Genomic DNA, 23,296 nt, shown 5'->3' with positions numbered 1-23,296 from the left:
ATCTTTATAAATATTCCACCTGGGTTTACTTTTTCTGAATAAAATCATCTTAAAAAGTTAAGTTTGAAAGAAGCCTCCAAAAATATATACAATTTCTTGACTGCATCATTTATTGAGTCCTTGGGTAACAATATTTTACTGACTAAATGCTTCATTTCCATAAGCACATAAGCATGAAATCAACCAATGAAGGTGTAATCTAAGATTTTCAGAAATAAAGAAGAGGCAGGTCCCTAACATTCTCCACTCTACAAAGCTCTCCCTGCCTCTGTCCACAGGTATTTACAGAGCATTTGCTGCCTCCCTACCTGTGGGAGCTACTCTTCCTTGGTAGTTCAACCCACTGGTATGCTGGAGTTAAGCCAGCACTGCTTGGGGGAGCCAAGCGTGAGTCTCTTTTTCCAAGTCAGAGTTCAGTGATGTCACACGGGCAGCTTGAAAACGGCCATGTGAGACACAGAATCTGGCTCATGCTACAAATCAAGGTTTTTCTTCCAGAAAGATGGTTGTTAAGCCTATAGCAGCACACTGCTGGTTCCTCCCAGCTTGTGGCAAGTTTTATTGCATTCCAATTCTCATCTGTGGCGGCCAGGTAAAGTATTATTATACTTATTGGCTTAAAAAAAAAGATGGGATATTTGAAAATGCAAAGTACAAAGAATAACATAACACACTCATATACACATCTTTCATATTTCTCACTGTTAAGTACAATGTTCCTGACAATCTCTGAACAAGTATTAATACTTCCCTTATAGTATTTTTGTGTGTTTGTCTCTAAAACAGGACAGACTTGAGGTTGTGAGGTTGTTGAGGTTGTTGAGGTTGTGACAGATGTTTGTGGGAAAGCCTGTAAGATTCTTTTTCTGGAAAGATGTAAAATGTTAGGCGACCTGTGGCTCACAAGCCTCTGAGGGCTAGGCAAAAGCGGTGTTTTCTAAGGCAGTTTAGTCCCAAGGACAGTGATGACAGAAGATGGAATGCTCCTTTTCCTAAGGAAAAAAACAGGGAGTTTTAATATCTGCCTTTTTAAAGTTTCATTTACTACAATTCAAATCAAGGTTTATCACAAATGGGATTTCTGTTGTGCTGGAAACCAGCAGTCTCTGTAGAACAGAGATGCCCAGCACAAACCTGAACACAGGATGGGGCTGCAGAGGCACAGGGATGTGAAAATGAGTGTTCCCTGCTGGAAGGGCAAGGATGAAGGGTGAGTCTGCGCTCCGTACCCCATTTTTCTCCCCACCCTAGGTGATTATGATGAGAGTATTTGGGGAAAGCCCTTTTGTAAGTCACTTTTTAAAAATTACAACCTGATTTAAACTGCTGTATTCTCAAGAGTAGCTTCCTTCTTTCACTGTGAAATTTCAAATAAAAACATATTGACAGGGCATCTGTCTATCACAACAGGGAAGAAGAAAACCCAGGCCCCACCCTTGGTGTGAGTTGACGAACACAGCTAATGTACTTGGGCAGAACAGGTGGCCACAGTACTCCAAGTCACATCTTCGTGTTCTGACTGTTGGGGGAAACCTAATGGGTTTAGCATCCATCAGGGAAGACCAAAGACATGAAACATGGTTTCTGAAGTCTTTCACTGCTTTTAGTGATTTAATTCCTTTGTCATCCCTATCTGTCTTATAGAAACCAAGCCTCGTTACCCAAAGGAGCAGAGATCTTGAGCAGGACAAATGCCGAATAATTTGTAATACTATTTATTAATTGCTACTACCTGGTCTGAAAACTTAGAAAGAGCCCTGAAGTATCTGCAAAACTGAAGATCATAACCAGATTTCATCCTGTAACTATCATTTCAGAAGTATCTACTACATATATAATTCGTACACATCATTCAGCCTTGCAAAACACAAGAGATGAGTTTTGTTTCTCCATTTTACAGATAAGGAAAATGAAGTAAGAAAAATGATGTAAGGTGCCCAAGGACATGTACCAACAAGAAGCCGGGCCAGAATTTGAATCATAGCTGTTTCCCAAAAGCTCACTGTTCTCTTGTCAGATTCCCAGAAGGCTGCACTGGCTCTCACTGCTTTATTACATCTTCATTAAAACAGGTCAAATTAAGACTTCTCAGCAGCAAAATGTAAAGCTTTAGCCATACTTGCACTTGTTAGGTGTTTAAAAATGCAGAGGTGATAAAGTGTAATCATTCAGGAGGCAGGATGAGCCCATGTGAGTTAGGAGCCTGGAGATTGTTCCACCTGCATGACCTTGGATGAGCTGCTTAACCTCTTAAACCTCTGGTTCCACATTCAACATAAGAAGATTGCTTCCTGAACTTCATATTGCTTTCCCAATCTAAAAATCTCTCATACATACATCAGAATCCACAAGAACAAATGGATGAAGTCATTTAGTAGATGGCATCTATGTCAGCTTACACAGATTTTAATGTGTATTTTCAAAACCAAAGAAATAGACTCCTTTGCAAAACCATCACTGAGATAAAAACCAATAGGTCTTATTTCAAAACTCCAAGAAAAATTTATTTTAAAAATCCCTCCTCTTTTTAAAATTTCTTCAAGAATGTCTACTATAGCCAGACCATGTTTATCTTGTTTCTGTGTATGGTGGGTCTGTGCAAAAAAAAAAAAAGAATTTAAAAAGTATATATCAAATAAACAGTTCAAGGAAAACAAAAGGTAATTTATTCTCCCTTCTTGTAGAAAATTGACAAATTTAATTAAGGATAATTAATTCCTAAATACAAGGAACATTTTTACACAAGCATTAAAATTCAGAGGACCAAAGTGACATTTAAATTTAAAAATATAATCTTCTTTTGAAGATAAAAAAATTAGAAATACCTTCTCCTATAACAGAATCTATTATCATTTCCTACCAATTAATGCAAGGGTACATAGTATCAAAGGAATAACACAGGGTAGGGCTCAAAATATTGTGATGGTGAAATGAGCGGGTGTGGATAACCAAAGCAGGCACTAAACAAATGTTAGTTCTTTTCTCTATTTTCCCACTTTTGGAGAAAATTACAGTTGATGGCTATTTCGTTGAAATGGCAACCAACAGCTAAAAATATACTTGCCTCTTCATCACCTATCAAGAGCCAAGGATGTCTTTAATTGAAGGAAAAAATTAAAAGTTTGTTCTTGGAAAAGATCAACAAAATTGACAAACATTTAGCTAGCTGGACTAGGCAAAAAAAAAAAAAAATCAGAAATAAAAAGTGGTGATATTCATTCTGATATGCACAAGTAAACGGGATTATTAAGAGATTACTATAAACAACTGTACAATAATGAATTGTGTAACCTAAATGGACAAATTCTTAGAAACACAACACCTACCAAGACTAACTCACAAAGAAATAGAAAATCTGAACAGACCTATCATTAGTAAGAAGATTGAGTCAGTAATCAAAAATCTCCCAACAAAGACAAGTCCAGGATCTGATGGCTTCAACAGTGACTTCTACCAAATATTTGAAGAACTTACACCAACCCTCCTCAAACTATTCCAAAAAATTGAAAAAGGAAAATTTCCTACTCATTCCATGAGGACAGCATTATCTTGATATTAAAGCCAGACAAAGACACTACAAGACAACTAGAGACCAATATCTCTTACAATTACTGTTGTGAAATTTCTCAACAAAATGCTAGCAAACCAAATTCAACAGCATATTTTAAAAATTATACCCCATGAACAAGTGGTATTTGTTCCTGAAATACAAGCATATTGTTCAATACACAAAAATGGATCCATCTAATACTTCACATTAACATAATAGAGTAAAACATACACACACACATATGATCATCTCAGTTGATGCAGGAATGAGTGTTGACTAAGTTCAACACCTTTTCATGATAGAAACAATAAGCTAGGAATAGGAAGAAACTACCTCAACATGGTAAAAGTCATATATGAAAACTTCACAATGAAAACCATACTAAATGGTGAAAGACTGAAAGCTTTTACTCTAAGATCAGAAACAAGACAATGATGCCCATTGTGACCACATCTATTCAACACAGTACTGAGAGTTCTGGCCAGGGCAATTAGGTAAGAAAAAGGAATCCAAATTGGATGTAAACAAGTAAAATTATCTATTTTCAGATGATATGATTTTACATATAGAAAACTCTAAATATTTCCCACAGAAAGCTGTCAGAACTAATAAATGAATTCAACAAAGTAGCAGGACACAAAGTCAACACACAAAAATCAGTTGCATTTCTATACACTGCCAATGAACAATCTGAAAAGAAAACTAAAAGGATAATTCCATTTACAATAGTATCAAAAAGAATAAAATACTCAGGAATTAATTTAACCCAGGAGGTAAAAGACTTCAACAATGAAAACTACCAAACACTGCTGAAAGAAATTTTAAAAGACATATATAAATGGAAATAACATCCCATGTTCATGAACTCGAAGACTTAATATTATTAAGATGTCAATATTATTCAAAGTAATCTACAGATTCAATGCAATCCCTATCAAAGTCTCAATAACATTTTTGTAAACAAAGCCGCTGGGAAGCTCGAACTGGGTGGAGCTCACAGCAGCTCAAGGAAGCCTGCCTGTCTCTGTAGTCTCCACCTCTGGGGACAGCGCACACCTGAAGACCAACAGGGGAAGTAGCGGGAGCCGGTGCAGACGCGAACGACTCTGTCTGACAGCTTTGGGGAGAGCCGTGGATCTCCCAACGCGGAGGTTGAGATCTGAAAACGGACAGACTGCCTGCTCAGGTGGGTCCCTGACCCCTGAGTAGCCTAGCTGGGAGACATCCCCCACTAGGGGCAGTCTGACACCCCACACCTCACAGGGTGGAGTACACCCCTGAAAGGAAACCTCCAAAGGAAGAATCAGACAGGTACACTCGCTGTTCAGCAATATTCTATCTTCGGCAACCTCTGCTGCTGATACCCAGGCAAACAGGGTCTGGAGTGGACCTCAAGCAATCTCCAACAGACCAACAGACAGTCCTTCTGACTGTCAGAAGGAAAACTATCAAACAGGAAGGACACCTATACCAAAACCCCATCAGTACGTCACCACCATCAAAGACCAGAGACAGATAAAACCACAAAGATGGGGAAGAAGAAGGGCAGAAAAGCTGGAAATTCAAAAAATAAGAGCGCATCTCCCCCTGCAAAGGAGCGCAGCCCATCGCCAGCAACGGATCAAAGCTGGTCAGAGAATGACTTGGACGAGAGGAGAGAAGAAGGCTTCAGTCCATCAAACTTACCAGAGCTAAAGGAGGAATTACGTACCCAGCGCAAAGAAACTAAAAATCTTGAAAAAAGAGTGGAAGAATTGACAGCTAGACTAATTAATGCAGAGAAGATCATAAACGAAATGACAGAGATGAAAACCATGACACGAGAAATACGTGACAAATGCACAAGCTTCAGTAACCGACTCGATCAACTGGAAGAAAGAGTATCAGCGACTGAAGATCAAATGAATGAAATGAAGCGAGAAGAGAAACCAAAAGAAAAAAGAAAAAAAAGAAATGAGCAAAGCCTGCAAGAAGTATGGGATTATGTAAAAAGACCAAATCTACGTCTATTGGGGTGCCTGAAAGTGAGGGGGAAAATGGAACCAAGTTGGAAAACACTCTTCAGGATATCATCCAGGAGAACTTCCCCAACCTAGTAGGGCAGGCCAACATTCCAATTCAGGAAATACAGAGAACGCCACAAAGATACTCCTCCAGAAGAGCAACTCCAAGACACATAATTGCCAGATTCACCAAAGTTGAAATGAAGGAAAAAATCTTAAGGGCAGCCAGAGAGAAAGGTCGGGTTACCCACAAAGGGAAGCCCATCAGACTAACAGCAGATCTCTCGGCAGAAACTCTACAAGCCAGAAGAGAGTGGGGGCCAATATTCAACGTTCTTAAAGAAAAGAATTTTCAACCCAGAATTTCATATCCAGCCAAACTAAGTTTCATAAGTGAAGGAGAAATAAAATCCTTTACAGATAAGCAAATGCTTAGAGATTTTGTCACCACCAGGCCTGCCTTACAAGAGACCCTGAAGGAAGCCCTAACCATGGAAAGGAACAACCGGTACCAGACATCGCAAAAACATGCCAAAATGTAAAGACCATCGAGGCTAGGAAGAAACTGCATCAACTAACGAGCAAAATAGCCAGTTAATATCATAATGGCAGGATTAAGTTCACACATAACAATATTAACCTTAAATGTTAATGGACTAAATGCTCCAATTAAAAGACACAGACTGGCAAACTGGATAAAGAGTCAAGACCCATCAGTCTGCTGTATTCAGGAGACCCATCTCACATGCAGAGACATACATAGGCTCAAAATAAAGGGATGGAGGAAGATCTACCAAGCAAATGGAGAACAAAAAAAAGCAGGGGTTGCAATCCTTGTCTCTGATAAAACAGACTTTAAACCATCAAAGATCAAAAGAGACAAAGAAGGCCATTACATAATGGTAAAGGGATCAATTCAACAGGAAGAGCTAACTCTCCTAAATATATATGCACCCAATACAGGAGCACCCAGATTCATAAAGCAAGTCCTTAGAGACTTACAAAGAGACTTAGACTCCCATACAATAATAATGGGAGACTTCAACACTCCGCTGTCAACATTAGACAGATCAACGAGACAGAAAGTTAACAAGGATATCCAGGAATTGAACTCATCTCTGCACCAAGCGGACCTAATAGACATCTATAGAACTCTCCACCCCAAATCAACAGAATATACATTCTTCTCAGCACCACATCGCACTTATTCCAAAATTGACCACATAATTGGAAGTAAAGCACTCCTCAGCAAATGTACAAGAACAGAAATTATAACAAACTGTCTGTCAGACCACAGTGCAATCAAACTAGAACTCAGGACTAAGAAACTCAATCAAAACCGCTCAACTACATGGAAACTGAACAACCTGCTCCTGAATGACTACTGGGTACACAACGAAATGAAAGTGGAAATAAAGATGTTCTTTGAAACCAATGAGAACAAAGATACAACATACCAGAATCTCTGGGACACATTTAAAGCAGTGTGTAGAGGGAAATTTATAGCACTAAATGCCCACAAGAGAAAGCAGGAAAGATCTAAAATGGACACTCTAACATCACAATTAAAAGAACTAGAGAGGCAAGAGCAATCACATTCAAAAGCTAGCAGAAGGCAAGAAATAACTAAGATCAGAGCAGAACTGAAGGAGATAGAGACACAAAAAACCCTCCAAAAAATCAATGAATCCAGGAGTTGGTTTTTTGAAAAGATCAACAAAATTGACAGACCGCTAGCAAGGCTAATAAAGAAGAAAAGAGAGAGGAATCAAATAGATGCAATAAAAAATGATAAAGGGGATATCACCACCGACCCCACAGAAATACAAACTACCATCAGAGAATACTATAAACGCCTCTACGCAAATCAACTAGAAAATCTAGAAGAAATGGATAATTTCCTGGACACTTACACTCTCCCAAGGCTAAACCAGGAAGAAGTTGAATCCCTGAATAGACCAATAGCAGGCTCTGAAATTGAGGCAACAATTAATAGCCTACACACCAAAAAAAGTCCAGGACCAGATGGATTCACAGCTGAATTCTACCAGAGGTACAAGGAGGAGCTGGTACCATTCCTTCTGAAACTATTCCAATCAATAGAAAAAGAGGGAATCCTCCCTAACTCATTTTATGAGGCCAACATCATCCTGATACCAAAGCCTGGCAGAGACACAACAAAAAAAGAGAATTTTAGACCAATATCCCTGATGAACATCGATGCAAAAATTCTCAATAAAATACTGGCAAACCGGATTCAGCAGCACATCAAAAAGCTTATCCACCATGATCAAGTGGGCTTCATCCCTGGGATGCAAGGCTGGTTCAACATTCGCAAATCAATAAACGTAATCCAGCATATAAACAGAACCAAAGACAAGAACCACATGATTGTCTCAATAGATGCAGAAAAGGCTTTTGACAAAATTCAACAGCCCTTCATGCTAAAAACGCTCAATAAATTCGGTATTGATGGAACGTACCTCAAAATAATAAGAGCTATTTATGACAAACCCACAGCTAATATCATACTGAATGGGCAAAAACTGGAAAAATTCCCTTTGAAAACTGGCACAAGACAGGGATGCCCTCTCTCACCACTCCTATTCAACATAGTGTTGGAAGTTCTGGCTAGGGCAATCAGGCAAGAGAAAGAAATCAAGGGTATCCAGTTAGGAAAAGAAGAAGTCAAATTGTCCCTGTTTGCAGATGACATGATTGTATATTTAGAAAACCCCATCGTCTCAGCCCAAAATCTCCTTAAGCTGATAAGCAACTTCAGCAAAGTCTCAGGATACAAAATTAATGTGCAAAAATCACAAGCATTCTTATACACCAGTAACAGACAAACAGAGAGCCAAATCAGGAATGAACTTCCATTCACAATTGCTTCAAAGAGAATAAAATACCTAGGAATCCAGCTTACAAGGGATGTAAAGGACCTCTTCAAGGAGAACTACAAACCACTGCTCAGTGAAATCAAAGAGGACACAAACAAATGGAAGAACATACCATGCTCATGGATAGGAAGAATCAATATCGTGAAAATGGCCATACTCCCCAAGGTTATTTATAGATTCAATGCCATCCCCATCAAGCTACCAATGAGTTTCTTCACAGAATTGGAAAAATCTGCTTTAAAGTTCATATGGAACCAAAAAAGAGCCCGCATTGCCAAGACAATCCTAAGTCAAAAGGACAAAGCTGGAGGCGTCACGCTACCTGACTTCAAACTATACTACAAGGCTACAGTAACCAAAACAGCATGGTACTGGTACCAAAACAGAGATATAGACCAATGGAACAGAACAGAGTCCTCAGAAATAATATCGCACATCTACAGCCATCTGATCTTTGACAAACCTGAGAGAAACAAGAAATGGGGAAAGGATTCCCTATTTAATAAATGGTGCTGGGAAAATTGGCTAGCCATAAGTAGAAAGCTGAAACTGGATCCTTTCCTTACCCCTTATACGAAGATTAATTCAAGATGGATTAGAGACTTAAATGTTAGACCTAACACCATAAAAACCCTAGAAGAAAATCTAGGTAGTACCATTCAGGACATAGGCATGGGCAAGGACTTCATGTCTAAAACACCAAAAGCAACGGCAGCAAAAGCAAAAATTGACAAATGGGATCTAATTAAACTAAAGAGCTTTTGCACAGCAAAAGAAACTACCATCAGAGTGAACAGGCAACCTACAGAATGGGAGAAAATTTTTGCAACCTACTCATCTGACAAAGGGCTAATATCCAGAATCTACAAAGAACTCAAACAAATATACGAGAAAAAAACAAACAACCCCATCAAAAAGTGGGGAAAGGATATGAACAGACATTTCTCAAAAGAAGATATTCATACAGCCAACAGACACATGAAAAAATGCTCATCGTCACTCGCCATCAGAGAAATGCAAATCAAAACCACAATGAGATACCATCTCACACCAGTTAGAATGGCAATCATTAAGAAGTCAGGAAACAACAGGTGTTGGAGAGGATGTGGAGAAATAGGAACACTTTTACACTGTTGGTGGGATTGTAAACTAGTTCAACCATTATGGAAAACAGTATGGCAATTCCTCAAGGATCTAGAACTAGATGTACCATATGACCCAGCCATCCCACTACTGGGTATATACCCAAAGGATTATAAATTATTCTACTACAAAGACACATGTACACGTATGTTTATTGTGGCACTATTCACAATAGCAAAGACTTGGAATCAACCCAAATGTCCATCTGTGACAGACTGGATTAAGAAAATGTGGCACATATACACCATGGAATACTATGCAGCCATAAAAAAGGATGAGTTTGCGTCCTTTGTAGGGACATGGATGCAGCTGGAAACCATCATTCTTAGCAAACTATCACAAGAACAGAAAACCAAACACCGCATGTTCTCACTCATAGGTGGGAACTGAACAATGAGATCACTTGGACTCGAGAAGGGGAACATCACGCACTGGGGCCTATCATGGGGAGGGGGGAGGGGGGAGGAGGGAGGGATTGCATTGGGGAGTTATACATGATATAAATGATGAATTGATGGGTGCTGACGAGTTGATGGGTGCAGCACACCAACATGGCATAAGTATACATATGTAACAAACCTGCACGTTATGCACATGTACCCTAGAACTTAAAGTATAATGAAAAAAAAAAAAAAAAAAAAAAAGACATTCTGATGGAAAGTAAAAATTATAAAAAAAAAAAAAAAATAACATTTTTTGAAGAAATGGAAATTCCATCTTTAAATTCATATGGAATCTCAAGGGACTCCAAACAGCAAAAACAATCTTAAAAAACAAAGCCAGAAGACTCATAGCTCCTGATTTGAAAACTCACTGCAAAGCTATGGTAATACAGTGTGGTACTGTCATAAAGACAGACATGTAGGCCATGGGAACAGAGTAGAGAGCTCAGAAATAAACCCTTGCATACATGGTCAAATGTTTTTTGACAAAGGTACCAAGACCACTCACAAGAAATAACAGTCTTTTCAACCAATGGTGCTGGGAAAAATGGATCTATATGCAAAAAAATGAATTTGGACCTTTTTCTAATACCATATACAAAAATTAACTCCAAATACATTAAAGACCTAACTGTAAGATCTAAAACTCTAGAACTCTTGGAAGAAAACATAGGCAAAAGCTTCATGACATTGGATGTAGCAATGAATTCCTGGATATGATACCAAAGGCACAGGCAACAACAAAAAAATTACACAAATTCAACTTCATGAAAGTTAAGAAATTGTGTGCATCAAAAGACACTATAAACTGAGTAAAAAGTCAGCCCACAGAATGGGAGAAAATATTTGTAAGTTGTATCTGATAAAGGAGTAACATTCAGAATATGTACAGAACTCCTAAAACTCAACAAAAAACCCAAACAACTAGATTAATAAATGGGCAAAGACTTGAATTGACATTTCCCCAAAGAAGATGTACAAATGGCTAAAAAGCACATAAAAAGGTGTTCAGCATCACTAATCATTAGGTCATTACAAATCAAAACTATAATGAGATACCACCTCACATTCATAAGTATGGTAAACCTCAAAAAAAACAGAAAATAACAAGTGTCAGCAAGGATGTAGAGTAACTTGAACCCTTGTGCACTGCTGGTGAGAAAGTAAAATGGTGTGGAAAAGAGCACAGTGGTTCCTCAGAAATAAAAAATAGAATTCCCTTAAGTTCCAACAATTCCATTTCTGGATATTTACCCAAAATAATTGAAAGCAGGGTTTCAGAGAGATATTTGTATATTCATGATCATAGAAGCATTATTCACAATAGTTAAAATGTGAAAGCAATGCAGCTGTCCATCAACAGGTGAACCAATATAAAAACTGTACTATTTACACACAAGGGAATATTATTCGGCCTTAAAAAGGAAGGCAGTTCTTATATACACTATCACATAAGTAAAGCTTGAGGACATTATGCCAAGTGAAATAAACCCATCACAAAAAAGACAAATGCTATGTGATTCCACTTACATGAAGTAATTAGAATAATTAAAATCATAGAGCTAGAAAGTAGAAAGGTGGTAGTGAGGGGCTGAAGTAGGAAAGGGGGAGTTATTATTTAAGGGGGCTATAGTTTCACTTTTACAAAACAAAAAGAGTTATGGAGATGGATGGTCATGGTGATTACACAACATTATGAATGTATTTAATCCCATTGAAATGTATACTTAAAAAACAGTTAAGATAATTTCATGTTATGCATGTTTTACTATGAAAATAAGAAAAATTAATTCTAAATTATTTTACCTAAATTTGTGAAGTCTAATATAGAGATTATAATTGTAATATGAGTATAAATCCTCAAATCACACTAAATAAGATTGGGGCTTAACACTTGCAACAAAATTTATATAATAAACAGCATCTTAGCATGCATTTCATTTTGGCAACATGTAATTATTGCATATTACGGCCTGGTTTTCTTAGGTGAAGTCTCAGAGCATCTACAAGTCTGAAACCTGGCCCTCTGATGCTCTCTGCACTGACACCAATGTGCTCTGCAGTTTTGCACACTAACAATTACTAAATGACAAAAAGTTACACTGTAATGAGAACTTAGGTAAATACACTCATATCTATGTTGTTTCTTTTGTAGTTAACTATTAGAAGAGACTGAGAAAAGGGAAGAGGAAGATTTGCCTACTGTCTCATACAAATAGGCAACCCTAGCACTGGATCATGCTACTCTCAACCCAAATAATGGTATTTATATAACACCTCTCTCCAAGGTGACAAAGCTCTTTTATGCCTCAAGTAGGAAACAGCGGGGAGGGATAGTAAGATACTGTGCTGTAGTACACAGTCAGCAGCCCTAAGAACTTGTGACATGGGGCAGCAAACATCTCCTACCTGAAGATGGGGTGCTGCAAGGTGCCAACACAGTCTCACAGCACGCCCTGGCAAAGCAGGCAATTGCCCCCTCAAGGGAATAAAACAGCTTGTGCAATTTGAAAAATACACAACCCTCAGTGTACTAACATCATAAGCCTTTGCTTTCTCAGGTTTTCACAGCAAATAGAGGGTGGTAGTTGATACTATAACCTTATTGTAAGAAGGGTCCTGCAGTGGGATTTCTAAAGGCCTTGCCCAGGAAGGAACTGCTGGGTTAGCATCTGAGATGCCCTAGGTTGAGCTGCAGTACCCCGGCAGGAAGGTACATAACATTTCTTGAGTCCCTACTAAGTGTCAGGCACTGTGCCAAGTGTTCTTTGCTATCATGTTTCAAAACACAAAGATACCTTCAGTCTTTGCTGGAACTGGACTAACCTACACTGCCTGGGGGGTTCAGGAGACCTCATCTTAAGCAGAAAAGACAGTAACAGGTGTTCCCAATCTACCTCCTGCTTCAGTGTAAGGTATCCAGGGAGCCTAAAGCCCCTGGGCAAATAGGCTGATGGCCCCAGCAGACAGCTGTATGCTTGAAATAGGAGCTCTAGCTGGGAACAGCCACACTGTATTAGTTTTCTACATAGAATAACAAAGTACCACAAACTCAGTGGCTTCGAACAACACACATTATCTCACAGTTTCCGCAGGTAAGTCTGGGCATGCCTGAATTGAGTCCTATGCTCAGGGTCTCGCTTGGCTGCAAACAAAGTGTGAGTGAGGCTGCTTTGCCATCTGGAGGCCTGAGTGGGGAAAAGTCTGCATCCAGGCTCACATGGGTTGCTGTCTCCCTGAGTCCGGGCTATTCACTTCTCTGTGGCAGTGTGATGGGGAGCTCTGGCTTCCCACTGGCTGTTAGCTAGTGGCCACCCTTAGGTTCTAGAGACCACCCCAGTTCCTTGACATGTGGTCCTCTCCTTAGGCTGTCATAACACAGCAGTGTGCTTCTTCTAGACGAGGAAGGGAAAGTCTCTTGTACTAGTCTGCTAAGACTGTCTCACATAATGTGACACGATCATGGGAGTGATGCACCATCGATTTCGCCATATAATGTAATCACATCAAGGGAGTGGTGAGTGGTTGATTCCATTACCCTTGCCATATTTATTGGTTAGCAGCAAGTCACAGGTTCCATCTACACTCAATGGGAAGGGATTAAACAAGGGTGTGAATCTGTAGGAGTCACTCTAGAGTGTAATTGTCACACATACCAAGCCTGGAAGTATCTTTGTAGTTTAAGACTTTGTAGCATAAGTCATTTTGTTTTGAAAACAGAATGTGCTTTGGAGATAGTAATATCCGAATAAAGATTCTAGCTCTTCCGTTGTATAACTTTGGGCAAATTGCTAGTCACCTTGCAGCTTCAATTTTCTCATCCAAAACCAGATACAACTATTATCTATGTATATAAACATAAATGTCTATTACTAGATTCAGCCCAGTGATGTTATACATGAGAGTATGCACATCCACACTTTTCCCAAAGCAATTGTGAAATACATTAATTGTGCATGACACCAAATAGGTATTACACAGAGAACAGCTCTGATCCTGATCTGTAAAAGTCTGCAGACCATGACTCTTACCTGAAAAGTTAGCTCCTCCTATAAGATGGAGCTTATATATGCTTAACATGATTTGATTCATTCATTAAGCCAATTAACTAATTGCTAGCACCAAACTCTGTGCTAGGAACTGGGTATATATAAAGGAGTAAAAAAGACATAGTCCTTGACTTCAATGACTTGTTTACAATATACTAGAAGAGATGAACAGCATTCATTCAATAAATATTTACTGAGGGCATTGTTTCCATTATTAGATAGTAAACAAGATAGACAAGACTCTACCTCTCTGGAGTTTATGTTCTATATGAGAAATGGGAGTGACGTGAAAGCAATAAACAAAAAGATAAACTAGAAGATATTTTCAAATGTTGATATGAAATAATATAAGGAGGTATGAAAGGGTTGAGGAGAAGCTATTTTCAATAGGGGGAAGGCCAGGGACTGTACAGGGAGATGGCATCTGACTGAAGGTGCAGTGATGAGGAGCAGCAGACATTAACAGGAGCTGGAGAAGAGTGTTCCAGGCAGAAGGAACACCTGTGCGAAGACCCCAAGACAGAAACAAGGCTGGCTGAGGATAATTCTCAGTACAATGGAAGCCAGTGGAGAGTTACAAGCAGAGGAATGACAAAATGTGATTTACATCTTTAATGGATAGAACTCGCTGCTATGTGGAGAATGTAAAACAGGAGAGTAATAATGGAAAAAGGCAGTACAGTGAACAAATCATAAGTGGCATAAAGTAAATATTATGAAAAGTGCAATAAAAAATAGAATTGGGCTCTTCGCAGTGTATAAACAATCCTGTGCTCAAGTTACTGCATTATGGTGGCAGTGACAAGCAACATTTTAACAAGTAAATGTACAGCTGAAGTGGTGCTAAATGCTCTGAAGGAAAGTAAAACAAGAAAAGGCTTAGGAAGTTAGAAGGACTGATGTTTTAAACAAGATGGTCAGGAAAGCTGCACAAATTAGGTGACATTTGAGGAGAGACCCCAGTGAAGGTTTTGAGAAGACATGGAGAGGAAGTGACTGAGGCAAAAGGGCTGGCCAGGCCCCATGAACAATGTGCCTGTGTGTTTGAGGAAGGCTAGCTCAGAAGGAACGAGATGGAGACAGCCAGGAACATAGGGAATGATTTCAGATCCTCAGGACTTTGTAACCCACATAAGTGTTTTCAATTTTATTCTAAGTGAGGAACCTCTCAAGAGATTTGTGGAGGGGAACTCATGTGATGTGAAGATAACACGAAAATATAAAGCTGGAGTAGAACTGATGTCGACTTGGCCCTCAGGAGATGCCACTCAGAGGAGATATATAAGCTAAGACAGGAGGGATGGTGAGAAGACAGTTGAAGAAGGGGCAGGTGAGGGCCCACATTCCACCAGGAGAAGGGGAAACAGCTGCTGCAAACTCCTGATACAGCAAAGAACTTGAGGAACTGAAGAAACTAAAGGCCACAGGGTGAACAAGAGGAAGAAGGAACTAGGAGAGACAGAAAGCACAGGGGCCACCACATGCTGGATCTTAAAGGCCATGCTGAGGATTTAGGTATGGTATTTATTTACAGTATTTAGGGACTATTCATGTGAGGTGCCATTAGCTTAATTCTCAATATATTTGTACATATGCATTTTAAATGTATACTATATTTGTTATGATTAAGAATCTTTTTTTTTTTTTTTTTTTGAGACAAGAGTCCTGCTCTGTGGCCCAGGCTGGAGTGCAGTGGCATGACCTTGGCTCACTGCAAGCTCCGCCTCCCAGGTTCACACCATTCTCCTGCCTCAGTCTCCAAAGTAGATGGGATTACAGGTGCCCACCACCATGAGCAGCTAACTTTTTGTATTTTTAGCAGACACGGGTTTTCACTGTGTCAACCAGGATGGTCTCGATCTCCTGACCTCGTGATCTGCCAGCCTCGGCCTCCCAAAGGGCTGGGATTACAGGCGTGAGTCACCACACTCAGTCCTGATTAAGAACCTTTTAAATAGGATCTGACTTTAGCATTCATTGTTTAGATACACAGGGAAAGAATATCATTATTCCACTAGTTCTAGCTGACTTAAAACTCTGAATCACTTACAGTGTCTCAAATATTTTAGGAACCTATTAATTTTCAACATTTTCCCCAAAGATGTAGAAGTAGAAATCCTCCAGCCTTTCAATACATTAGTATATGAATTATATCACCCATCACCTGACCTAAATTTTCTTTCTTAATATATTTATCCTTGAAAGACCCTATTCCTTTGAAGCTTAACAACATTTTCCTCACAACTGCTTTTGTCATCTGTCCCTTATGCATTTTGATTCTTTTTCATTGTCAGGATTTGGAAATGGAAAAGCTCTGGCTACTAGACTCAGCACGTGTCCCTTATTCTTTAAGTGAAGGATGGATATATTCATTCATACACCTATTCACCAGACATACTGAGGGCAAACAAAGTACCAGGCACAATGCTACGGACTCTAAAAGATGCAAAGATGAATACAAGTTATCCTGTCCTCCAGGAAAAACAGCAAATTCAGTGTGTTGTAAGACTAAGGATTTGGCTACATGAATGCCAGGTAATACATGTATTTATTTTCAGTTCCAAAGTCACCACATATAATCACTGTAATTATTCATCTTTGGAAGGAGATGATTAAGAGCACAGCCTGTGGGAAAAGAAGTACACTAATTTTGATAGAGTATCTTTCTAGGGACTAATGGGACATTTTGAAACTAATACAGCTAGCTTTTATTTCCACAGGCAGTATTTCACAAATGAGATTTGAAATTATTAAAAAATTCTAAACAGACATGAATGACCCCAATTTGATACTCGAATCTCAGAAATGCTGGAAAAGTCTAGACCATATAGGCATTCAAGGGAAAAGCATTTCCATAGAAAAACAAACCCCTACTGTGTACAACATTTTTCACATTCAAGCTGCTTTTTATGTAAGCAGTTTGGAAATTTGTATTAGATTATCACATCAGGATAACCACATTCAGTTTGCACTGAGAAGTTTCTCTCAGTGCAAACTGGAAAGGCCTGTCTCATAACAAGCATGCTAAGGCTTAAAAGGGTCCACAGTCCAACTATGTCTGTAATTCAATTCAAGTGTCACGAAACAGACTTTCAGAAATTTTTTTTAAATCCAGAGCTTAAAGATATCCTAATTCCTAATTCTAAATCAAGAGTCCATTGCTCTGTTGAAAAAAAAAAACCCCACTGATAAAACATAAAACAGGAGGTAAACATGAAACACATATTGAATGGAAAGGTAAACTATCTAGTGCTATACTGTCTATTATGGGCACCACTGGCCACAGTGGGCTGCTGAGCACCTGAAATGCAGCTAGTCCAAATTGAAATGTGCTGTAAGTATAAAATACAGACCGAAATTCAAAGTATAAAAAAAACATAAAATATCTCAATAATTTTTAATAGTGATTAATATTTTGGCTATAATGGGTTAAATAAAATATATTATTAAACACAATTTCATCTTTCTTTTTACTTTTATAATGTGGTTTCTAGAAAATTCAAAATTACATATGTGGCTTGCATCTTATTTCTATTGGACAAGACTGATTTATTGCCTTTTGCTTCCCCGTAAGGCATCAGAATATGTAAAGAAAAGTGACTTGTATCTTCTCCAGTGATTTTTGCTCAAAGATACCATAAGAATAGGCACTTACAACCAGTAGAATGGAATTTGTGCACAATAGTTTTATATTCAAATTATTTCCTATTTAAGCAGTTTAGGAATCTGTACCGGTTTACGCTATTCCAGTTCAAGCTTGGATGACTTTACAGCTGTCTGTCCTGCGTCCTCGAAAGCCTGCCTTCACAGGGCAGACCTTCAAGCCTGTGATCCTGCTCATGCTTCCACATCTCATCAGTCAGCTGGACTTCCCAGGAGGAATGAGCTGTGAAGTCTTCTGGGCTCCTCTCCTCAGACTGTGGGTAACTTACCCTAAAACTGAGGTTCCAGAGGACGAGCCTCCAGTCTTGGTCTCATTTCTGCCCCACAACATCTAGAATTGCTCTTTGCATAAAAGTAAATGCACGTGACAAATGTTGGTTACATATGAATATGTGATGATTTAGGGAAAAGGAAGAATTTTTCCTCCTACTTTCTGTATTAGAGAAGTTTTAGTACATTAGACATTGACAGTCAACTGTGCTTCATAATTCATTTATTCCAATATCCAAGTGTTTACTGGCTGCCTGGAACTGAGCTGGGGGCTGGGGATGTGGTGGTGAATAAGACAGGCACAGTGCTGAACTCACAGGGGAGGAAAAACAAAACCACAGGTATGGCATGTGACCCACCGAAAAGCAACTGGGATTACAAGAGGGACCTAATAGGGTTGGATAGGGGAACCTAATGTGGTTGGAGCCAAGTAAGCTTAATAAGTGACCTTTATGCTGGACCTGAGGGAGCTGTTAGCCTCGCAAGGTGTTGGGGAAAGGGCAGGCTGACCATGCAGGGAGGGCCCCTTAAGCCATGTTAAAAATGAAAGTTAATCCTAAAGGCATGAAAAGGCATGGAAGGGTTTTCTATAATATGACCAAATTTGCTTTTTAAAATATCACTCTGGAGATGGGCAAGACTGGATGTGAGACCTTCACAGAGCATAGCCATGTATTCTTAAAAGCTTAACAAAATCACTTTGGTCATCATTTCAATAGGAACTGAGTTTTAAGAATAGAAAACACGTGTAAGCTCCACACCCCCAAGATGTGAAAGCCAGCAAGCACCCTGGAGCAGTAAACTAATACAGATGTACTCCCAAAGTACCCTCAAAGCAGCAAATCCTACTGATTCCCCTGGCCTGTCCATGTAAATTTGTTACTTGGCATCAGGCCCTGTCCTAACCCAAGCCACATCTTGCTTATTCAGAACCAGCAACCAGTATCCACACTGGTTGGCCCAGCTCCAGGGTTCACTGAAAGGCTGAATGGGCAAAGTATTTAGCAAACTGCACAAGTCTGGGAATATTCTTTCTGCTCTCCTGTGCCCAAGGACTGTCTCTCTGGGTGTTTGCCTAACTCTGAACTTCACCAGTTACCTGGTCTGGGCTCTATGGCCAGTGTCTACTCTCAGGGCAAGAAGCTGGTGGAGGGATGAAATTGTACCTGTTGTAAACAATTAAATGCAGGTTGTTTACATTCTGTGGAATGATTACACAAAATTTTGTTTTGTTCTGGACTCTTCTGGGTAGTACTTATTCATATATGTATGTGACGTGCCCATACATAACTGCTTTCTGAAACCAACCTCGAATTGCCTGTAATGGCCTTCATTGTTCTCCTTAGTGGCAGATGTCCACTCAACTCTCCAATAGTCAGAAAACCATTATATTGGCAGCCAATTAGCACATGTGGTATTGTATTAAAAATGTCATTTCTAAATATTCAGATTTTCTCAATTACCTCCTCCTTTGATGTTTTTTATTAAAATAAAAATAAGCCTCAATCCCACAATTTCCTTTCTGAATTTCTATTGTACTCCCTCTGACAGGGAAGGACACTTTACACCTAAATGAAATGCAGCCTACCCTTCTCAGAGGCAGGGTCCTGCAACGTGAAGCGCAGAGACTTAGGAGGTAGTCAGACCTGAGTTCCAATCTTGTCTTCAGCCCTTCCTAGGTGTATGAATGGGAAAGTTCCTTAAATTCTCTGACCCCTGTTTTTTCCTGAATAATATGAGGCTAGCCTACTGTATTAGTTTTCTAGAGCTGTCCTTTCAAATGACCACAAACTGGGTGGCCTGAAACAAAAGAGAATTGATTCCCTCACAGTTCAGCACGCTGGAAGTCTGAAATCAAGGTGTCAGCAAAGTTGGTTCCCTCTGAAGGCTCTGAGAGAATCCTTGTCTTCCAGTTTGTGGTGGTGGCTCCTGGCATGCCTTGGCTCATGACATACAACTCCAACCTCTGCTCATTCTTCACGTGGCTTTCTTTCCTGTGTGTCTCTGTGTCCTCTCCTCTTCTCATAAGGACACCCATCCTTGGTTTTAGGGGCCACCCTAAATCTAGGTAGAGTTCATCTCAAGATCCTACATCACTACTTATATCTGCAAAGACTATTTCCAAATAAGGTCACATTCCTTATTACTTTAGTTCTGGATGGACCTGAATTTGGGGAGACACACCATTCAACCCACCACACCTACCTACAACAGAGCACAGTCCCATCATGCTTAGGAAAACTGATGAGCTCCCACTGAGAACTTGTGTTACAATGAATTTTTAGTCTATTTTCATACTATAAATTCTTCAACTGTTTGTACTTTATATGGAGAAAAATGGTTACTTTTAAAGATGAGACAGTGCCTCATATACCTAGCACTACACTGAAAATGCTTCAGTGCTCAATAAATACTATATTCCTCCTCCCATTCCCTTTATCTTAGCCCTACAACCATGACTTACAAGTACAACTCATGTGAAAATCCCAGGAAATCATGGAGTACTTCAAGGTTCTAGGCAAAGATAAAGACCAAAAGTTCTTGCCCCTATATAATGATTTCTTGTGGGGAAGCAGGGCGAGCAGTTCTCTTTCAGAACTTGACCTATGACAGTGGTTTAAACACTAAGGAATAAATGTGCATCCAAGAGATCTTTGCATCTCTCTGAAAAACAGTGGCTACAAAGAAGGTTCTGGGTAAAAATCAGAAACTTGATTTTTGCTGTTCTTTGACCAATTTGCTAAGCATTTGAAAATGTATCTAGTCCACTGTCAGTCAAATTCCTGGTTCCCATAGCTTACCACATTTTCTTCCATATTTTCTTCCCTCACATAAGCCTATTTCTAATGTGTTTTATGAACAAAAACAACAGCAACAAAAATCCAGAAAGTCATTCCTACATAGTTTGCTAATCCTCAGAATAGCAGCTGGGCTGGTCATAGGTGAATAAGGATGGAAGGAAGCTGCAGCCAGCAGCAAGGGGCACAGAGAAGGAGCCAGCACTTACCACAGCACACATCTGCTTCCTCTCATCCCACACCCACCCCCCGCTTTTCTTATCGCTTGCCCACTACTGCTCAGTATCCAAGCTCATTGGGAATGAAGTAGTTGTCTGCATCAGCCTCTCTATGACCATAAAAGACATGGAACCCCAACCTGAAACTTCCAAAGAAACTAGCCTCAAGATTAAGGGGTCTTCCAAATATTCACACATCTCAATTAAATACAACCAGCCTTGCTTCCCATTTCCATGCCCTGTGGTTAGAAACTGACACACAGGAATGGTAATGAGGAGGTCTGTGAGGTAGGCTGCTTTGCTCTGCTATACCTGGTGCCTACTGAGACTGCCCCAACTCTGCCTGGTCCTCTTCTCAACATATAACTCCATTATCTCTATTACCACTTCTTTTTCTTAGAGTATAACAAGTTAGTAGGAACCAATGCTGATCTGTGATGCGCCTGTAGAAGAATGAGAATCAAGATCAACGCTCTGAAGACTTTGGTGATGCCCAATGAAGAAACCTTCTGTGTTTCATGAAAACGATTCACCTCCCTATTTTTTCACATCTTCTGGGAATCATTATATCTTATCTTAAAACTATCCTAATTTTCCTTCTTACCATCTCTTGAAAGTTCAACGTCAACTGATAACAGTTTATAGCTACTCTGGTATTATGTGTCACCTGAACTGTTTGTATACATTATTTGTTAAATACACCACAGTCAGATAAAATACCACAGATCTTCCAGTTACTTCAACGTGAGCTTTAAAAAGCCCTACTCCCCTGTTAAAATGTGCTATCCATGAAGTCGCTAACCTCTCAGAAAAGTGGACTGAGGAAGCAACACCAAAAGAAGAAACACACCAAACTTCAAATGTCTATCAAAGAAACTAAAAGTTACCTGGAGGGATCCTTTAAACATACAAGATGATTCCTTACCTGGATTGGGTTGAAGGTACTCAATTGTTTTAGTCATTATTTCCATCACAGCCCTGCTGGTGACATCCACTTTCTGAAATGACAAAATAAATGCTCTAAATGACAAAAATGATGAGCTTTAGAATCTCGGTTTTTGCTTGAGTCTGTATACAATGGCGGGGAATGCAACAGAGCCCGGACAAGTCCCACAGTAGGTGAGGGAGGCTGAGTGGGGGCTGGAAGTCACACTGACGCTATACTCAGCGGCACTCTGCCAAGATGTGAAAAGCCTGTTGATCCAAAGCAGCAGCTGGTAGTTCCCTAAAATTTGTTTCAAAATATAATTCATTACCTTTTGGTAAAAATAAGGTGAATAAAATCAAACAGATTTTGGCCCAGAGACATTTATTGGATGCCTACAGTGGGTCAGGCATGCAGGCAGATTTTGCTGCCCTCAAGAAAGAATCACACAGCATCAACTCTGCTTATTCAAGAAGCAGGGAGCTTTTTATTTAACTTCTGAGAACATCCTAAGAATATCAAATCTTGAGCAAAGACTTCTAGTCTGTCCTTGAACTTTTGGTTAATTCTAAAAAAAATCTTGATGCTAGAGTCTATCCTCTAAATTTGGTCTATCCTCTAAATTTCTAAATTTGGAATGGTCAGTGTTTGCTTTCAGCATCTCACCATGTTCTCTTTGTCAGGCCCCTCTCCCCACTTGAAAGAGATCGTGGAAGGTGCTCACTGCAGTTAGGTCCTCTCTGTCTTTCTCCAAGAAATCCTTTTCTTATCAGCACGTGTGGGCCTCCTATTCACCCTATACGGTAAATGACTAGTGAGAATAAATGCATCCTCCTATTCAAGGTATGTACATGTAATATATGACATAGGTATAAATGAAAGTGATTAAATTTTATTGTAGAAATTTAGGTATCAATTAAGTCCACTGGAGAAGTTTTCTGTTGTTAAAAGGCTCCCCCTTCAACCATTAGAAACTTTTCCATAACCTACTGTACCTACATATAGTATCTGCCTTGCATAAAGGAAGCCTCCTCCTTTTCCACAATCCACCCATTGAAAGATTTTATCTTTCAGTTCAGTTTTTCAATACTTAATAACTTCCCGTTCCATGGCAGTCATATTACTGTGTGTGTCTACTATTACTAGGATCAATAGAGGAAAACAAATTTTTTCTTGTGAGGTTATAATGATATAAAATTATCGTACAAAGGATGCAATTTCAAATGTGCCTGTCTACATATAAATCTTGTATAAATATCCTTTGGATTTATTCAAATTTCAAAGATCTGTAAGATTGAGTGTGTACTAGGTAGTGATTAGCTTTAAAGTGCTCA

General features: G+C 39.3%; 1 protein-coding gene across 3 annotated transcripts in view; it reads right to left on the bottom strand.

Annotated features, from left to right (window-relative positions):
* SH3GL2 (SH3 domain containing GRB2 like 2, endophilin A1) overlaps positions 1-23,296 on the bottom strand; it is a 235,433-nt gene that overhangs the window by 19,332 nt on the left and 192,805 nt on the right. For all 3 annotated transcript variants that reach the window (XM_030920228.1, XM_030920229.1, XM_030920227.1), the window contains exon 3: positions 21,963-22,035. In XM_030920228.1, coding sequence (XP_030776088.1) covers positions 21,963-22,035 — 73 coding nt within the window. The remainder of the gene's footprint in view (positions 1-21,962; positions 22,036-23,296) is intronic.

This window comes from Rhinopithecus roxellana, chromosome 16 (assembly GCF_007565055.1).
Source record: "Rhinopithecus roxellana isolate Shanxi Qingling chromosome 16, ASM756505v1, whole genome shotgun sequence".
Classification (NCBI taxonomy): domain Eukaryota; kingdom Metazoa; phylum Chordata; class Mammalia; order Primates; family Cercopithecidae; genus Rhinopithecus; species Rhinopithecus roxellana.
Note: the sequence above shows the minus strand (reverse complement) of the source record. Positions and strands in the feature narration are given on the sequence as shown.